The following is a 17,811-nucleotide window of genomic DNA, read 5'->3' on the forward strand; positions in this document are numbered from 1 at the left end:
CTGTGTTCTCCGTAATATCTGAAGTCCGCTTTTGATTGATCGTGAACTTTTCGTAATAACTGTAGTACCTCCAAAACCCTCTCAAATTCGAGTGCATAGACATAGAAGGATTCGCTATTTGCTTCAGCTCTAATTAAAAGTCTGCGCCAATTTAAAAGGCAGGTATCGAGCTTCTCAAAGAGGTTCTGATAAGGTTTTCGGTCCGCTCGAGAGAGTTGGGGTTTTCCATTTCTGTTCTGCGAAAGTTTGCGATTAAGGTATTCTGCTGCAATTCTTGTTGCTGTTTGATATCGATCAGCTAAATACTCTCTGTGTTCCTTAGGTATACCCGGAACATTGAATTGACCTCTGAAACCTGTTATACTGACGAGTTCACCCTTAGAAAAATCCACTTTATCCATGTTCAACTCGTAATATTCTTTGTCTACACCCCTTGGGAGGTTTGATTGTTTGTTCAAATCTAGAGATCCTGAAATATGAGTCAAAGGTTCCAACTTATATTCCCGCTTTAATGTCAAAGTTGAATCCTCATTCTCTTCCTCACAGCTGTCGGAGTCGATGTCGGAGGTATTAATCAGTTTTTGAATTATTGTCTCTTGTTCAGAAATAATTGGTTCGGGAGAAAACTCTTCATTTGTCTCGATTGTATGAATAGATGTAGATTTAGTAGGAAAGGGGGTAGACGGATTGGCAAGAAGGTTCTCATCCTCATGAGGCATCGTAAAGCTTTCAGGTGTCTGTTGGATTTCGATCTCGGGGACAATGAAAACAGATGAATTCGGGTTAGGTGATTGGTTGATTTTATTATTGTCGGTTGTCTTAATGGTCGTTTTAGACTTTCTAGCTCTTGTTGGGGTGATATCTAGAGGTCCCGAGAGTTCAGGTTGGTTCTGTAATAAAGCTTGTTGATGACGAAGAGGATAACGGAGTAAAGACCTCGATGGTGTTGTATGACTAGTGCGTTTATTAGATTTCATGCACTACCCTTTATGATAGTGGTATGTAGAATGATATGACGATGAGATATACTATCTATCTCGTAAGACAATTCAGATAGATATCTCTCCTAATGTCCACCAATGTTAGAGTTCGCTACAATTCACGCGTGACGTTCGCAGTGTTTTGGGATAAACAATGATAGTGTCCGCGCAATAGTTGTTAGTAATGCCAAAGAGATAACTTCAGTAATGATAGATCTGGTCAATATGATTGATTATGTGACGAAATGCTTACCTTGAACAGAGCGAATCAATGCAAAGGAGTATGAGAAGAATGATGCTAGAGCGAGTCAATAGCACTTAGCGTGAACTTAGTTCAGACGATAATGGTAGTAAAGAATGTCCTCATTCTGAGTTACTGATATTACTATATAGTACTGAGGAACTCCTTAGAATGTTCTCGATGTTTCGTCTGAATACGAGTACAATCTTGTCTAATTTCCTAAATTGGCTAAACCAACCTCGATGCAATGCTGAGATTTTAATCCTAACAAATCGTAAAGTAATAGCCCGTATGAGAAGTGAGAAGTAGCTACTAGAGTAAATAACAGTCTTACAGTACCTCAGGCTGTTCTATAACACTCCTACAGGTGTTGTGGCAAGTCAAATTGGTGGTTGCACAATACATTCAGAGGCTGCATTGCGGGTTGCTCGATCAACAATGAAGGCTGATACTGCAGGTGGACAAAAAATACGAAGTCAGTTAGAAAAGCGGTTTGCCCCTATACGTACATTGGTAGTGGATGAGATATACTTCATGAGTCCAGAGAATGTTAGCCTTCTTTCTGAATATTGTTCTATTGCAAAAGGCATAACTGAGCATCCATTTGGAAAACTAAACATTGTGACCTGTGGTGATCCAGCTCAACTACCACCACCAAGAGCAAAACCTTTGTTTGACCATGAACTTGTGAAATGCTATGAATCAACATGTCTGAATGCATTGAATAACAAAACACAGTATGAAGTTAAGGGAATACTGTCACGAAGCGGCAGAGGCGGAGTGACTAGCGGAGCAGGAAGCGGGGTGACTAAACCAGACAGTGAGGCAGAGCGACTAAGCAGGTGAGTGAGGCGGAGCGACTAAGCGGAGCGGAGGCGAACTGGTCCCAGATAATGACAGAGATATATTGAGTATCGTAGTCATAGGTAATAATAAGTAAGCACATACCTGGTCCCAGATAATGACAGAGAGGTCAAGATAAGGGACCAGGCTGTGGAGGGTTGGCTATATATACATAATCTAGTCTGCGAGAAACAACGATGTAATACTGTACAGTTCAGGGGCAAGGAAGGAGGCGGAAGCCGATAGAAAGAGAAGGTGGGTCAGGTGGATCAGTAATAGATAGATCAGTAATCGATGGAGATTGACAGCGATGGGATGATGTATTGTACAAGTAAAGGCGTCGAGACGGTGAGAAAGGGAAAATGATAGGGGCTGCGTAATGATAGGGGCTGCGTACTTTATGACATTACCCCCCTCCTTATGACCATTGCCCTCGATGGTCAAGGTTTTGCCGCTGTCGGATGTTTTTTGTGAAAGGCCCGAACAATTTTTGGTGCCCGGCTGAGGTTGGGTGCGGGTTCCCAAGAGTTGTGTCCTGCATCGTAACCTTTCCATTTTACTAGATATTCCAACTTCTTCCATCGTACCCGACTGTCCAAGATCTCCTCCACTTCATATTCCGGTTCATCTTCATCTTCTAAGTACACCGGCTCTGGTGGTGTTGGTATTTCGCCATTGATGGGGTTACCTTTCCATGGATATAGTTTGTCGACATGGAAGACAGGATGAAGGCGGTCTAATGACAAGGGAAGGTCAAGGCGGTAATCCAGAGGTCCGACTTTCTCCAGAATACGGTAAGGTCCTAGCTGTCGGTCTCCTAGTTTTTCACTGGATAGCTGCAGGTTAATGTCCTCCGCACTTAGCCAAACTAGGTCCCCAACTTTGAATTGATGCGCTTTTCGCTTTCCACGTTCGTATCCCTCCTTTTGTTGCTTCTTTCCTAGATGTAAGGCAGCTCCAGCATCCTGTCGCGCTTCTCGGAGAATCCGTATGCGGTCATCCACCGCTGGAATGCCGCTGCGTTGACCAACCGGGATATTGAACAGGGGAAGGTATCCGTAGGTTAACTCGAATGGGGACATGCCTAGGGCCGAGTGAGTCCGCGAGTTAATCACAAACTCCGCCATGGGGAGGTGTTCTGCCCAGTCATCTTGTCGTCGTCCCACATAGAGGCGGATGTATTTTTCCACTTCCTGATTTGCGCGTTCAGTTTGGCCATTGGACTGAGGACGATATCCGGAGGTTAGATCTGATTTAATTCCCAGTCTAGCGAGGAGGGATCGCATGAGTTTAGCTGCGAACTGAGGTCCGCGGTCGGATTTGAAGTGGAGGGGAAGACCATGGAGACGGAGGATTTCTCGGTAATAGATATCGGCGACACCTTCGGCTGTAATGGAGCTGGTGCAAGGAATAGCATGGATTTGTTTTCCATACAGGTCTGTACAGACCAAGACTGCGTCGTATCCCTGGGAGTTAGGCAATTGTGTTATCAGGTCGACCCCTACCTCTTCCCATAGGCCAGATGGTACATCCAGTGGTTGAGTCACAGCTCGTGGGTGCCGTTGGATCTTCTTGCGGGCGCAAATCTCGCATCCCTCCACGTATTTCTCCACAAAAGAACGCAGTGTCGGCCACCAGAAGTGGGTGCTGACCAGGTCAAGTGTCCCATGTAATCCGGGATGTCCAGCAGTTGGATGATCATGGCATTGACGGAGTACCTCGGTGCGTAGATTGTTGTCTGCTGGTACATATACCCGGCCCCGGTAATAGACCAACCCGTTGTCCTCCTCCCATTCAGCTATCCCATTGGCCAAGCGTTGTAACCCGTGCTTCTTGACTGTTTCCAGACCTTCCAGTACTTGTGCTTCCCGTTCTGAGGCTTTCCGAATACGATCCTCTAGGGGGTTCCGTAGGATTGACGCGGCGATTTTGGTGAAGTGGCCAGGTTTAAGGACGGTCTGTTGCTGATTGTCATCGCTATCTGATACATGATGTACTGCCATACGAGAAAGGGCATCAGCTTGGGTGTTTACTCGGCCAGGACGGTGGATCATATGAAAATCAAACCGTGATAGATAGAGGGCCCATCGGGCTTGTCGACGGGTAAGGTCTTGTGCTGTGCGCCAGAATTCGAGGTTGGAGTGGTCGGTGATAATGTCGAATGGTTGTGGAAGTCCTTCCAGGAAATTCCTCCAGTCCTTCAATGCTTCAATAATGGCAAGCATCTCCCGATCATATATTTCATAGTTCCGTTCTGCTGGCTGCATGGATGCCGATCTGAAGGCTACTGGGTGCCACTGACCATCGTCTTGCTTCTGCATGAGGGCGCCTCCCGTAGCAAAGCCTGATGCGTCTACCTCAATTCGAGTGGGCCGATCTGGCGCCCATAGAGCAAGGATTGGTGCGGAGATGAAGGCCTCTCGAAGGGTGTCAAATGCCTCCTGTTGTGTACCAGTCCAGTTAAAGGTGGTATCCTTCTTGGTTAGGTCGTTCAAAGGTCGAGCTATTCTTGCAAAATTTCGGATAAAGCGCCGGTAGAAGTTTGCAAACCCCAAAAATCCTCGCAGTTCCCGGAGGTTGGTAGGGACTGGCCAGTCACGAACGGCCGCTACTTTGACCGGATCCATTCTCACCTCCCCTTCTGAAATGATAAGTCCCAGGTATTCGATCTGTTGCTGTTCAAATTCACACTTCTCTGGGCGCAAATAGAGGTCGTGCTTTTCTAGTCGCGTTAATACTTCCCGTACCACTTGTCGGTGTTCCTTGAGGTCGTTACTGAATATGAGGATGTCGTCTAGGTAGACTGCCACCTTGCCAGCTGCAATGAGATCAGCAAATATCGCATTCATAAGTGCTTGGAATGTGGCAGGGGAATTCGTGAGACCGAAGAACATAACCTTAGGCTCGAACAAGCCCCGAGTTGTTGCAAATGCGCCTTTCCATTCATGCCCCTTCTTAATCCGCACATTATTGTAGCCCCAGCGAACGTCAAACTTGGTGAAATATCGCGCTCCCTGAAGCCGGCTAATGATATCAGCAACTAATGGGAGAGGATATCGGTTCTTCACAGTATACTCATTCAGTTTCCGGTAGTCCTGTACGAAACGGAGTTTCCCATCCTTTTTCTTCACGAAGAAGACTGGAGATGAGATGGGTGACTTCGAGGGAACGATGTAGCCTTTCCGTAGGTTTTCTTCTAGAAAGCGGTCGAGTTCCTCCTGCTCGTTCAAGGACATTGGGTAGATCTTTGTCCGCATGGTTGCTGGTGCTCCGGGTACAAGATCGATAGCGTGATCCCAGGGCTGATGGGCAGGTAATCGCTCAGAGGCAGATTCGGAGAAAACCTTCTTGAAGTCTCGGTACTGCTCAGGGACCATCTCCTCAAAGGTTTTAATGGGTTTATCGCGGTTAGCCTCCTCTGCTAGTTGTTGAGAATATGTGAACCCTGCTGAGCACCATACTTCCTCTGTTTGTTCTTCCAATATCCCCGCTTTCACCCATGCCCGACGCGTTTTGTGATTGGCTCGTATTCGGTGTATTGGGGATTCCTCCGTTGCTGTTATGATTTCATTCTCCTCTAGGTCTGCCTCAGTGTGATTGGGTTCACGTTGGGATCCTTCGTTCAGGAGTTCCTGGATTGGACTATCGGTAGTAGACGCCACTAGGTGAGGGTGTGAAGTCTGCTCATCTTCTACTTCCTCTATATGTACCCGGGGTGGCTTTACTGAAAGTCGTCCCTTCTCCCAGTCAATCTCTGGATTTACCTTCCGTAACCAGGGGAGTCCGAGAATAATATCCTCTCCTCCTAAGTTTGTGATCAGGAAATCCATCCATCGCTCTTGGTTATCCACTGTGAGTGCTAAGCGTGCAAAGTGGGTGATTCGCCCGGCTCGGTTAGGTGTACCATCGATATTGAATACATCGATTGGTTTATGGAGGGGTGCGCAGGTTACGTGATTTCTGGTGGCAAAGTCTTGGTTTAAAAACAGGGCGGTAGCTCCACAGTCTACCATGGCTGCGGTTGTTATACTATGGTTCCTTCCTCTCAGTTTCGCATGAATTCGGAAATGTGGGGAGCTGGAATTTAATTCCCAAATAGATGATATTGTACATGATGGGAGCGAGTCATACGAAGAGGTAGCGAACATAGTAAACTGATTATGGGGTACTCTCGGTGCAGCCGGAGCGGGTACCCTCTTTAAAAACCCTGCTGAAAACCAGAGGACGGAGGAGACATGGCATTAGCACGGTCCAACAATTCCCTTATTTGTCCAATTTGGGTGGAGAAGTCCTGATTAGCGGGGCTCGGTATAGCAGGTCCAGCGACAGGTGTTGGGATTGAGGCGGCAATCTGAACTGATTCGTTTGGGAATAAGGTAAATGGTGCCGCCGTGGCTGAGATCTGCTGACGGCGAGGCTGTTGGCGTCGGCCACGGTCGCGACTAAGTCCCATGAACTTGTCCTGACAGACGGATTCTAGGTGTCCCCGGCGTCCACAGTATCGGCAGGTAGTCTCCTTGTGTGGGCAATTCTGCTTAACATGGCCTTGAGCTCCACAACCAAAACATCGTCCGCGCATACGGGCAAGGAAGGCCTCCCTGCTATTCCCAGTGCTGGTATGAGTAGCATCAATGTCCATGGCGTGAGGGTCGGCAGGGGTAATGTGAGCAGTGTGTGCGGGAGCGTGTCCGGTGTTTCGGCCGGTCATGGTGGGATCATGCAGGTAGACATCCACCGATATGGCTCGTTTGATTGCCTCTTTCAAAGTCGGAGCGATTCCTTGGGCGATGTTTACGATGATAAGGTGTTGTCGGATCTCCGGAAGTAAGGCGGTGAAGAAGCGTTCCCGTAAATCAATATCAGACATTTCAGTCCGATCTCCGATATCCTTGAACTTCTGGGCAAATTCTGCAACTGTCTGCCCTTTACTTTGTCTGAGGTTCTTGATCTCGCTACGGGCTTCCATACCTGGGTCCATTGGTTCAAACCGCTGGCTAAATTCCTTCAAGAACGTATCCCAGTTTCCTCCGAAAGGGGGATTCTCTGCACTGAAGTGTAACAGATGGGGAGTTGCCCAATCTCCAGCACTTTCTGTGAAGAAGCCCAGGGCGGACTTGATAAGTTTAACTTGGCTCTTGGCGAGATCCGGTTGTTCTGACGCCCAATTTTGGAACTGAGCCATGAAGCGACGAGCTTCAGCACCATCTTTACCCTTGAAGACCTCGGGTTTGTTCATGCTTGACTTGGAGGATGAGCGTTCCTCCATGGCTGTAGCAAGGCTGGCTACTTGTCTGATGAGCTGAGCCATGAGATCCTCAGCAGAGGTATTTGGGGCAGGCGGGACAGGAGTCGACATGATGGGAGTAGGCAATCGGGGTTGGGGAATTGGCAGGAAGGTTATATTGCTCACAGTGAGTGGCTCTCGGATCGAGTTCGAAAGGGCGTTGGGGCAAGGTTGAGACTGGCAATCACGCCAAGTATCGTTGTTGTTGTGGGCGTGAGCTTGGTCTCTGGGGTCAAGTGCGTGCGGGAGTGTGGAGCAGTCTATACTGGCAGCAGGTGTTTCAGAATCGGGCGGGACTGGGGAAGACGTGGTGTCTATGGATCCTGCAAGGACAACCTTATCGGTAGGCTGTCAGTGCAGTAATGGATCTTGACCTAATGTCACGAAGCGGCAGAGGCGGAGTGACTAGCGGAGCAGGAAGCGGGGTGACTAAACCAGACAGTGAGGCAGAGCGACTAAGCAGGTGAGTGAGGCGGAGCGACTAAGCGGAGCGGAGGCGAACTGGTCCCAGATAATGACAGAGATATATTGAGTATCGTAGTCATAGGTAATAATAAGTAAGCACATACCTGGTCCCAGATAATGACAGAGAGGTCAAGATAAGGGACCAGGCTGTGGAGGGTTGGCTATATATACATAATCTAGTCTGCGAGAAACAACGATGTAATACTGTACAGTTCAGGGGCAAGGAAGGAGGCGGAAGCCGATAGAAAGAGAAGGTGGGTCAGGTGGATCAGTAATAGATAGATCAGTAATCGATGGAGATTGACAGCGATGGGATGATGTATTGTACAAGTAAAGGCGTCGAGACGGTGAGAAAGGGAAAATGATAGGGGCTGCGTAATGATAGGGGCTGCGTAATGATAGGGGCTGCGTAATGATAGGGGCTGCGTACTTTATGACAAATACAAGCTTGGCATCAAATAGATAAAGTTGTTGTTCTCTCAGAAATAATGCGTCAAAAAGGAGATAATGTGTTAATTGACATTCTCAGCCGATTACGCACTGGTACTTGTATCCAGGCAGATAAAGATATTCTGGATAAATATGTGCTGAGTAATGAAGCATGCTCTAATGAGACAAAGAGCCTCATTGACATCACACAATGGATAACAAATCCTGAAAATGCATGTCCTTTAATTACTTATACAAATGCAGCAAGAGATGCACACAATTTTGAGTCAGCAAAAGCATTTGCCAGAGTAACAGGTCAAGAATTCCATATTTGTCATTCAACTGACACACGTGGACGTGGCAAAAATAAAAAAGTCATCAAAGGTATTGCAGCTGAAGCTGCATGGAAAATTCCTGTGAAAGATGCTCAGGATCTGGGGGGTAAGGTACCATATATTCCAGGAATGCCAGTCTTTGCAACTGAAAATATTGCAACTGAACTAGGTTTGTCAAATGGTAGTCTAGGTACATTGGTTTCATTAACATATGAAATACATGATGATAGGTATTATGCAGTGTCAGCCACTGTAGATTTTCCTGGATACAAGAGCAATGATCCAGTGCACCCAAACCGTGTCATTCTGAAGCCAATCACTCAAAGTTTCAAATTTCATTTGCCAAATTCTGAGAAATTGTACTCAGCAACTCGAAAGCAGCTTCCTTTGATTCCTGCTTTTGCCTTTACATCACATAATGCCCAGGGCCGTTCAATGAATGTAGCCTGCATAGACTTTGCTAGTTGCCGCTCAATCCAAAGTGCATATGTGATGCTTTCTCGTGTCCGTTCATTGAAAGGTCTCTGTATCTTACGGCCATTTAGTATCAACAAAATTAGAAATCACATTTCAGAAGAACTACGATCTGAGTTAAAGAGAACTGAGAACCTGGCTGCAAAAACAGCACAGGCTGCAGAAAATGACTTGTCATGGTATTACTCAAGGTTTCCAGCACAGGCTAAGTAGAGTGTCAACAGCTAATAACAGCTGTTGATAATTCTTATGTAGCTACTATTTTCATATTTCTTGAGTTTCATTTTTCATTAACCATCATTCCACTTCCTGTCCTAATGGCCAATGGTTGCCAAGGGCAAGTTTATCCCAGAACATGCCTCTGCCTGACATCTGGCTTGGTCACCCAGTTGTATTTGCTGAAGGGGGCAGCAAAAAGTGGGACAGGCATGCTTCTCATAGTGGATCAAACTCTGCACCGAATGCATCAGAAGCAAAAGGGACATTTTCACTTCTCTGGGAATCTTTGTTTTTACTTACTCTATGTTGTTTTCTTGTAATAGTAAGTTTGTAATTGAAAATGTTCGGCACCCGCCGCTTGCGGCCTTACCCCCCAGTCATTTCAGCAGAATATACTAAGGTAGAGCTCAAGCAAGTTCCGCACATGTCACCTGACCGGCGTGACATGACCTTCAAAAATTAGTAGCAGCCGTTTATCGACATATATTTGGTTTGCAAGGAAAGTTTTGCTAGAGGGATGCAAAACTTTCTGCGCGAACCGATTTCGAGAAGGCAGATTTATGAGACTGCTATTAATTTTTTCGTGGATCAAAATAGCAGTGGGTCACAGTCACCTGACGTGTGCGGGTCTTGCTTGAGCTCTAGTACCTTACAACAAAAAGATAAGGACGATACGTCTGCGATCCTAATTGCTTTTTAGGGATCTGAAGAGATGGCTGGGTCATCAAGTCCGAACAGGTCTGGGCTCATTTTTCTGAACAGCAGGTGTCTTTGGAAACTCTGCTAGAGTGACCACAGTGAAATGACACAGGAGCTGAATATTAATGATGACAGGAACGCAACGAAGCGCTGTGTTGAAATATAACAATACCCAAAAATGATTGGGCTGCTAGTTGGTATAAAAGCTCTTCGAAAGCAACAGTACTCCTTATCCTCTCCAGGGAACATACTTCCCATCATATCCATTGATCAACATATAGAAATCAGCCATGGTATGTTCATTAGAGATTGCAGTCGTAGTCTGTTTGCTAACTGCGGTTTACCCTGCTTCTAGGCGCAGAACCCAGCCCCCCTTCCCATTGACACCAGCTTATGGCAGAACCGTGATCGGGATCAACCGATCCTCAAGTTTAATGCTACTGCAGTGAGGATGCCTAGGCAATACGATCCTTCCAACCCATTCACTGGTACGTGCTATCCAAATTTGATGTAGATCAGAGACTGAATTGGCCTTCGGGTAGGCGCGGTGGAGGTGCATACAAAGAAAGTGATGAAGAACGCTCGACTTCATTTGACACACGCAAAAATGAAGACTCAAACCCCGTTGTTGAAATCCAGTATGTTGACTCTATAACTGCAAAAACTTGACTAACTGCAATATATTCAGAATGATCAGCAAGCCTTTCTTTGCCCCTTACTATTGGGAGACCCCTATCATCAAGAAGTATACCACTACCGATGTTTACAACCTTCTGGTCGCAAAAAAGTTCAATCACTACCAGTACAATGGTGCTGGAAGTGGCTGTCTTACTTGGACTACTGCTCTCATCGAGCTTCTTGAAAATGAAGGAGTTATTGCTGTTGGTTCGAAGATCAGCTTTTTGAAAAAGGTTGATGAGGTTCGCACCGATACAAAGTACTGGGTTCCCCTTGAGCCTGGTGCTGAATTCTATAACTAAGGGTTTGCAGAATTTGAAGGTCGTAGAGTTATGAATTGTCAAGTACATTAACTATGATGAGTGTCAACAACTACATGGCGATGTAATGGAAGGACAGGAGACATCTTCGCCGACGTTGAGGGTATACCAGTAGCTGTGGCAGCAAGAGGTTTAGGTGCAGAATAACATGATAGCTTAGTGTTAGCATTAGTATACGCGGAAGGATGAAGTTGAGAGTAACATGAAGGTGTGTGAACGGGATATGGAGGATATGGATACGAGTATGAAGAAGACGCTTGATGAGGCTGCGACATCGAATTCGATATCCTCGGAATCGGTCCATGATGAATTCGGTCATCGACCTAGATGTGGATATGGACAAGTGCAACCCGAAGCTGTACTAGAATTCCTAAGTAATTATCAACGAATGAAGCAAGGAGTTGAGAAACCGAATGAACAAACGCACTCTTTGAAGATGCCCATCGTTTGTTCATTAAGTCGATGACATTTTGGTTCACGTCCCTATCTATGTCTCTGTCCTTATCTCTCTCCCGAGTATCGTTGTTGACCATACATCTAGCCCTTCCACCAATCCCGCCCTCAATAAGTGCATACACCAACATTCTACTCCTTGGCTTAATCGCCGCGCTCGCTACATCATCTTTGGCTTCAGATCCACTCAAACTTGAGTTTGCATTTCGAATCCCTTCCTCTGATCTGGATGCCCGTACCCAGTGATATGTGTGACTAGCCTCTTCATCTTTGACGGAATCTCTTCTTCCGCTACATCTTCCGAGTCTTGAACTTACTCGGTATCGGATACGGCGGCGGCGGATATGAATTTGTTTCAAGTTACGCTTCCGTAGATGTCGTTGAGGTTGCGGGTGTTGCATACTTGAATAGAAAGGAAGATCCTTACAGAATGAAATGAATAAGTCAACGAAAATGTAAAGAAATAAATTTTGACTGAAAAATCGCACCAACCTTCCTCTCTTTCCTTATTCTCATGCCCATCCTCCCCTAATTCTCTGATTCATCTCCCCTCTTCATCTGCATCGCACCCCATTACGGATTCACCTTTATCTTCCATCCCTAGTAGATGGTGCACCGTAAACATACACAGTGGATACGAACGGTGCGGCATGTATCCTGATACCCGTAGGAGTAAGGATAAGGGTACGCCAGATAGAATCCAAATCCGTGTCCCAGAAAAACCCGGAAAACCGCCTCTGGTCATCAAGCGTCGCTCAACTCCATGCCCCCTTTGTAGTCAAAATCTTCATGGGTGGCCCTTATAAGCGGGCCGAGGTCGATTCAGTTCAAGCTTCAGTCCGTGGCCATTGTGTTGACGAAGGAGGTGCAAATGGTACCGACGTTGTTGATGGAGAATGAGCTGTTGACATTGGTAATATCGACTATGCGCAGACAGACGATGACGAAGGAGGATGAGGTGCTGGTACTGACACCCCGGAGCCACATCCAAAGCTGCCGACGAAGGACTAAGCATCAGCATCATCGATGTATGAGGCTCCATCCCGATATCCACATTGTGCTGCTTCGGTCCCTTCGCATGGATAGGAAGTTGAAGCTATAAACAAGTCCGTGATGAATCAAGTAGTGTATATAAAAACCGAACGAATGAACATACCTTGTTAAGAATGACATTGTTCGTCAAGCTATATACACCCTTGGCAAACTACGACTACTCCTTAGCGTAACAGCTGGACTCGCTCCGGCTTCAGGCTACGATGAACTCTTCTCCTTCCTCTTCTCCTCCACCGCATCTGTACTTGTTCGAAATCTGGTACAACAATAGCATCACATTGAGTCTGTTTTTGACAATACCATTCAGGGTTTGGGAGTTGCGTTCCTAAAGAATGGTAAAAAGAACGACCATGAGTAATCGTGATAGTAACAGAGTTTAAAAATCGATTGTATACTAACCTTTCTCGGACTCTCTGGAGTCATGGCTTTCCTCGTGTCCATCCTCAGCCTCTCCTTCGAATTCTCGACCCTCTTGCTTTTTGTCTTGGTCCCACCCCAATACATTGACGGCTCGTCCCTTGAAGTGCCGACATCCGACGTATGACACCCTGGATTGCGGTACTGAGATAGGTGCGGGTAAGTGTAATCGTAAGTTGGGGGAACGTGGAAACTCCCTATCCTCCTCGTGAAGTCTAGGACGCACACTCACACCCACGACTAACTCATCATCCATCTCAAACCCACCCAACCCCGCACTCCGTCTCTCCGCATCCTTAGTTGAAAATCCCAAGTGAGCTTACATCTACTCCGCGAGTTTGTATTCACGAGGATGAACGTCCGGCGTTGGTGATAGCGCAAAAGTCGATGGGTTCAAAGGTGCACGATTTGCTGTCGAAGGTAACAATGCCGGTAACGGAGTTGAGGCCGAAGTGAACTTTCAAAATATGGTGAATTTGGGAGCGTCGATTAGCCAGGCCCCCCGTCTACCTTGCCTTCACGAAGCTGCGGAGGAATCTTTGCAAGAGGGAGGCAGATCCAGACTTGAGTTAACGTGAAGTGGGTTACAGATGTCACCCGAAGTTCTTTGTGAATGATCTTAAATTGTGCGTCCCACTGGCACTGATCATGTCCGGATTGCAAGACCAAAATTGATGAATTGAGAAGCTTGGCCAGAGACTCCGCTTCCAGGTCGCCGTTCTCGAGTGAGGCATCTCTAAGAGCTCTGATGAACTCTTGAGTGATCCAGACTGCTTCAATCTCCGAGAGGACAGTTAATCCGCAGGACAATCAGGTGGGGGTGGGGGTGGAGATGGTGGTGGAACAAGACTTGGTGGTCTCTGATTGGGGTTACCGCTTCCAGATTCCACGCATTGCCTCTTTTTTGACCTCGTTTTGATGCCTCCTCGATGGACTTGTCGGTCCTCTGAGCTAATTCGGTTCACCCATCTGCATCAGCTCCAATGGTTGGGTTTTCTAGTGGGTTTGAGATAAAGACGAGTTGAGGGAAACGGCGCATTCATGATTCGGATCAAAAACTTGATTCAGCCCCATGTGATCTGGGATTCCGACTGGGATTCCATCAGGATTCCATTATCTGTCTCTTCAAGTCAAGCTACTCACCTTGCTTGCAAGGTCTATTCTACCCCAGAATCGAACATTTTTGATGTGCTGGCACACTTTGAACTTGTTTTGTTTTGAAGCTTCCACAACAACTCGCCCATTCTCTATCTACATGACATTCAGAACATATGGAGGCCCTGTACCCACTCGCGGCGTGCCCTGTGCGCGCCGTGTTTTAGATCTACAATATTTACCAAGCAAAGTGTGGTCCACGACAGTGGAGCCTAGTGCTAAGTTCTAAACCTAGATCAGCAGCTACTATTCTGTCGTGCGGCGCCGCCCTCGAATAATACATGGATAACAGATAGGTAAACTTCTATGACTAGAAACCAAGGATGGCCATAGAACGGGATTTTGCGCACTTCTCACAAGATTTGACCACATCCCTAATGCCAGTGATGGTGGACTGACATCCAGGAAGTGTGGTCTTTCGACGAACGTCCCCTCCTAGTTGCGGCGACGATTTGAACCGCCCTTTTTCCCATGCCCACTACCTTGCCCTTGACCCCTTCGTCTTTGAACACCCTCACGCTGCTGACCATGATATTCTCCATATATCTGCCGCAAAAGGAACCTCAACAACCCTCCCGCATACGCATTTTCCCGTGGGTATATTTTTTTCGAGTCGCGACTGTATTGAGCAAGAGCAGCTTCCGAAGGATGCTTCGTTGGGACATCTTCTTTATGATCCACCAAATCACATATGTTGACGTGGATGGTCTTAATACCCTGATGAGGTTCATTCAGGTGATGTACGACTGGTACGGAAGAAAATCACTCGCACCTCTTTACAACCTTTCACCGTATCCGGGATGTCCTGAATTTGTAACGCTCGATACAGGCTATGCCAACCGTTCAAACTGTTTGCATCATCTCCGTAGAATGCATTGAACTGGAGTGCAATGGCATCTCGTACCCCTTCAAGGGCTTGCATTCGTTCTTCACTATCAGGGCGCCAGCCGTACGACCTGCACATCATCCTGAACTGATACATAGTTTCGCCAGTGGGATCATAACTGAACCGCGGATATTGTTCGAAGAATGATTGGATATGATTGGATGTTGCTTGAGTGGGAGACGCCATCGAACGGACGTCGAACTTGGGGCGCGAAAGACGAAAGAACTTCATATTTTATGCAGTATGGAAGAAAGTATCTGAAATCTCAAAATAGTCGTCCTCCTTTCTTCTCCATTCAAAGGTGTGTAGGAAGAAGTGCAAGAAGTTTGAGCTCGTGCGTCTCGTATTACTTCATATGAGTGCAACGACAATTTCGAAGAACAGAAGAAGCCTGGATGCATAAAGTTTGGGGTACGCAGCTAAAGTTTGGCCTGCGCAGCTTGATCAACACATGGAATTCGCGTTCCAGCAGTTGTTCCAAGTCAGCGAGTAAACTCCTACATTCATTCCGTGTGAACTACGTTAATTCAACGACAACGATAACCTGCTCGAAGATTACTTTTTCGATCTCAGAAACACCCTTGCTCTCATGGAATACTGCGGTATTGACCACAAAAGAGTGAAGGACGACCAGCTAGAATCAATCAATGGCTGGCATGCAAAAACAATCAAGAGGAAGAGAATAGTACGAAAGGCTTGTCAATCTTCGATGGTCAAAATGGTCAATGAATGGCGGTTCTTGGTGTTGAAAAATTCTCAGTCGATCAACTTCGCATACGCCGGGGCCGACCTATACGAAGGAAGAAACTAGCAAAGTACGGGGTACTCTTCGATTCAATTTCAGGTCTTCGCTACCTTCACCATATATCTACACGGCCCGTACTGTAGCCACAAAGATTTTTCTGGGGGACATGGATATTCTACAGTTTCGGTGGCATAGGCTAGAAGTTGTGAGTTCGTCACTGACCTGCTTTTAGATCGTGCGCCTACTGATGATGTGCTTTGCTGGTGTAATTTAGAGGCATCGGCCTAATGTGCCGATCCAACCCTGCTTAACTTCATAGCTTTCCAGGCGACTGAGTTCACTTAGTGAGCATGGAAGACCTCAACTGATTTGGGGACTGAAGACGTGGTGATTCGGTACTATACCGTGTAATTCCTTCTTCAACTTGGACTCATCGGAGTCAATAGTCGTAAGTAGTGGGAGAGTCACCACTGATACTATACAAATTAATTCTCACCACTTGGTCCACACCATCATCTCGAAAGTATTTTCTCCCCTACAATGACCTTGCCTCTCAGAAAAATTGGAAATGCTGAAGTTCATCCTGTTGGATTTGGTGCCATGGGTATCAGCGCGTTCTACGGGAAGGTTGAGTCTGATGAAGAACGATTCAAGGTGTGCCGCTCCTCATTCAGAGCAATGAAAGTACGAACCTAAATGTCTTTGCAGGTCCTAGATGCTGTATATGCGAGTGGATGTCGGCATATCGATACTGCTCATATATATGCGGACTCCGAGGCTCTTCTCGGAAAATGGTACGAAAACGCCTCAACGATCGGAACGCGATGCTCAAACATCGGACTCTCCTCAGGTTCAAAAAGACGGGCAAGCGCGATGAGATATTCCTCGCTACCAAGTTTGGAATCACACCGCAAGGCCCTCGTGGTGATCCAGAGTTTGTTAAAGAGCAATTCGCCACGTCGCTTGAACGTCTTGGTGTCGAAACCATCGACTTATACTATCAACACAGGTGCATTCGTATCTTCCCTAGCAGGGCCACTTCTCATGAAACCTGACTACTCGTAGGCCCGATCCCAAGGTCCCAATCGAGATTACCGTTGGTGCTATGGCCGAGCTTGTCAAGTATGTAGGCGCTTACTTCCCTAATCGATCTGTCAAGCATTCAATGATGTCTTTGTAGGGAAGGAAAAGTGAAGTATCTGGGTTTGTCTGAATGTACAGCCGAAGATCTTCGCCGTGCACATGCTGTGCATCCCATCTCTGCCCTTCAAGTCGAATTCTCACCCTTTGTTCTCGACATCGAAGCTGAAGAAATCGGTCTTCTCAAAACTGCACGCGAGCTTGGCGTCACGATCGTAGCTTATTCTCCCCTTGCGAGAGGCCTTCTTACCGGTCAATACGTAGGTCTTTCTTGAAAAGTTCGATACATGTGTATGATTCTGATTGGAGCAATCTCATTTCCAGAAATCGCCTGATGATTTCGAAGAAGGAGACTTCCGAAGGACTGTACCCAAGTATGTCGTCGTGCTCATCGTTTGTCCAGTCTATTGAACTATGTTCTGTGAAGATATCAGGCAGAGAACTTCCCCAAGATTCTCGAAGTTGTCAAACAAATTGAGGTAATCGGTCGAAAGCACAACGCAACAGCAGGTCAAGTAACGCTTGCCTGGATACTTGCCCAAGGTGATGACTTTGTCGTCATTCCAGGGACGAAAAAGATCAAGGTACGAATTTCCTGAGAGTTGAATTGTCTGCGAAGGATGCTTATGATACTTTACTTGAAGTACGTGAAAGAGAACATGGGGGCTACTGATGTGAAGCTCAGTGTAGAAGAGATTGCTGCGCTCAGGAAGATTGCTGAGGAAAGTGACATACCGGGCAACCGATATGCGGAGAAACACATGCAAGTTGTGTTGGTGAAGACACCTCCACTTCCAAAGTAAAATCATGGTTAGGTGTGTTTTTGAAGAAATCTGTAAGAGTATATGTATGCCGTAGGCTGCCTAAGTAGCTTGTCTTGTATAGCCATGAGGCTTAACTATAAAACGTTTGACGTACTATGTAGTGTTGGACGTGGCTGTGCAGTGTAAACATCTTTGCTCCCCGACAAAAATCATCCCATGGCCAGACTTGGT

General features: G+C 46.6%; 3 protein-coding genes across 3 annotated transcripts; 2 read left to right on the forward strand and 1 right to left on the reverse strand.

The window, feature by feature from the left end:
• Window positions 1-10,163: 10,163 nt before the first annotated feature.
• Window positions 10,164-11,120, forward strand: C8R40DRAFT_599346 (uncharacterized protein). Its single transcript, XM_046235582.1, has 4 exons — window positions 10,164-10,262; window positions 10,325-10,457; window positions 10,523-10,607; window positions 10,658-11,120. The coding sequence occupies exons 1-4, from the start codon at window positions 10,260-10,262 to the stop codon at window positions 10,947-10,949; spliced, it is 513 nt and encodes a 170-aa protein (XP_046090515.1). The 5' UTR covers window positions 10,164-10,259; the 3' UTR covers window positions 10,950-11,120.
• A 3,468-nt stretch (window positions 11,121-14,588) lies between these two features.
• Window positions 14,589-15,102, reverse strand: C8R40DRAFT_1026003 (uncharacterized protein; the record flags this gene model as incomplete). Its single annotated transcript, XM_046223079.1, has 2 exons — window positions 14,589-14,762; window positions 14,818-15,102. Coding segments are annotated over 2 exons (459 nt in total), but the record flags the coding sequence as incomplete, so codon positions are not given.
• Window positions 15,103-16,216: 1,114 nt separating this feature from the next.
• C8R40DRAFT_1166666 (Aldo keto reductase) lies at window positions 16,217-17,619 on the forward strand (the record flags this gene model as incomplete). The annotated part of the gene is made up of 8 exons (XM_046230889.1): window positions 16,217-16,330; window positions 16,385-16,470; window positions 16,527-16,685; window positions 16,742-16,798; window positions 16,857-17,076; window positions 17,141-17,190; window positions 17,244-17,400; window positions 17,461-17,619. The coding sequence occupies 8 exons, from the start codon at window positions 16,217-16,219 to the stop codon at window positions 17,617-17,619; spliced, it is 1,002 nt and encodes a 333-aa protein (XP_046090517.1).
• Window positions 17,620-17,811: the final 192 nt, after the last annotated feature.

The sequence above is a fragment of the Lentinula edodes genome (assembly GCF_021015755.1).
Source record: "Lentinula edodes strain Le(Bin) 0899 ss11 chromosome Unknown C8R40scaffold_4, whole genome shotgun sequence".
In the NCBI taxonomy this organism is placed as follows: domain Eukaryota; kingdom Fungi; phylum Basidiomycota; class Agaricomycetes; order Agaricales; family Omphalotaceae; genus Lentinula; species Lentinula edodes.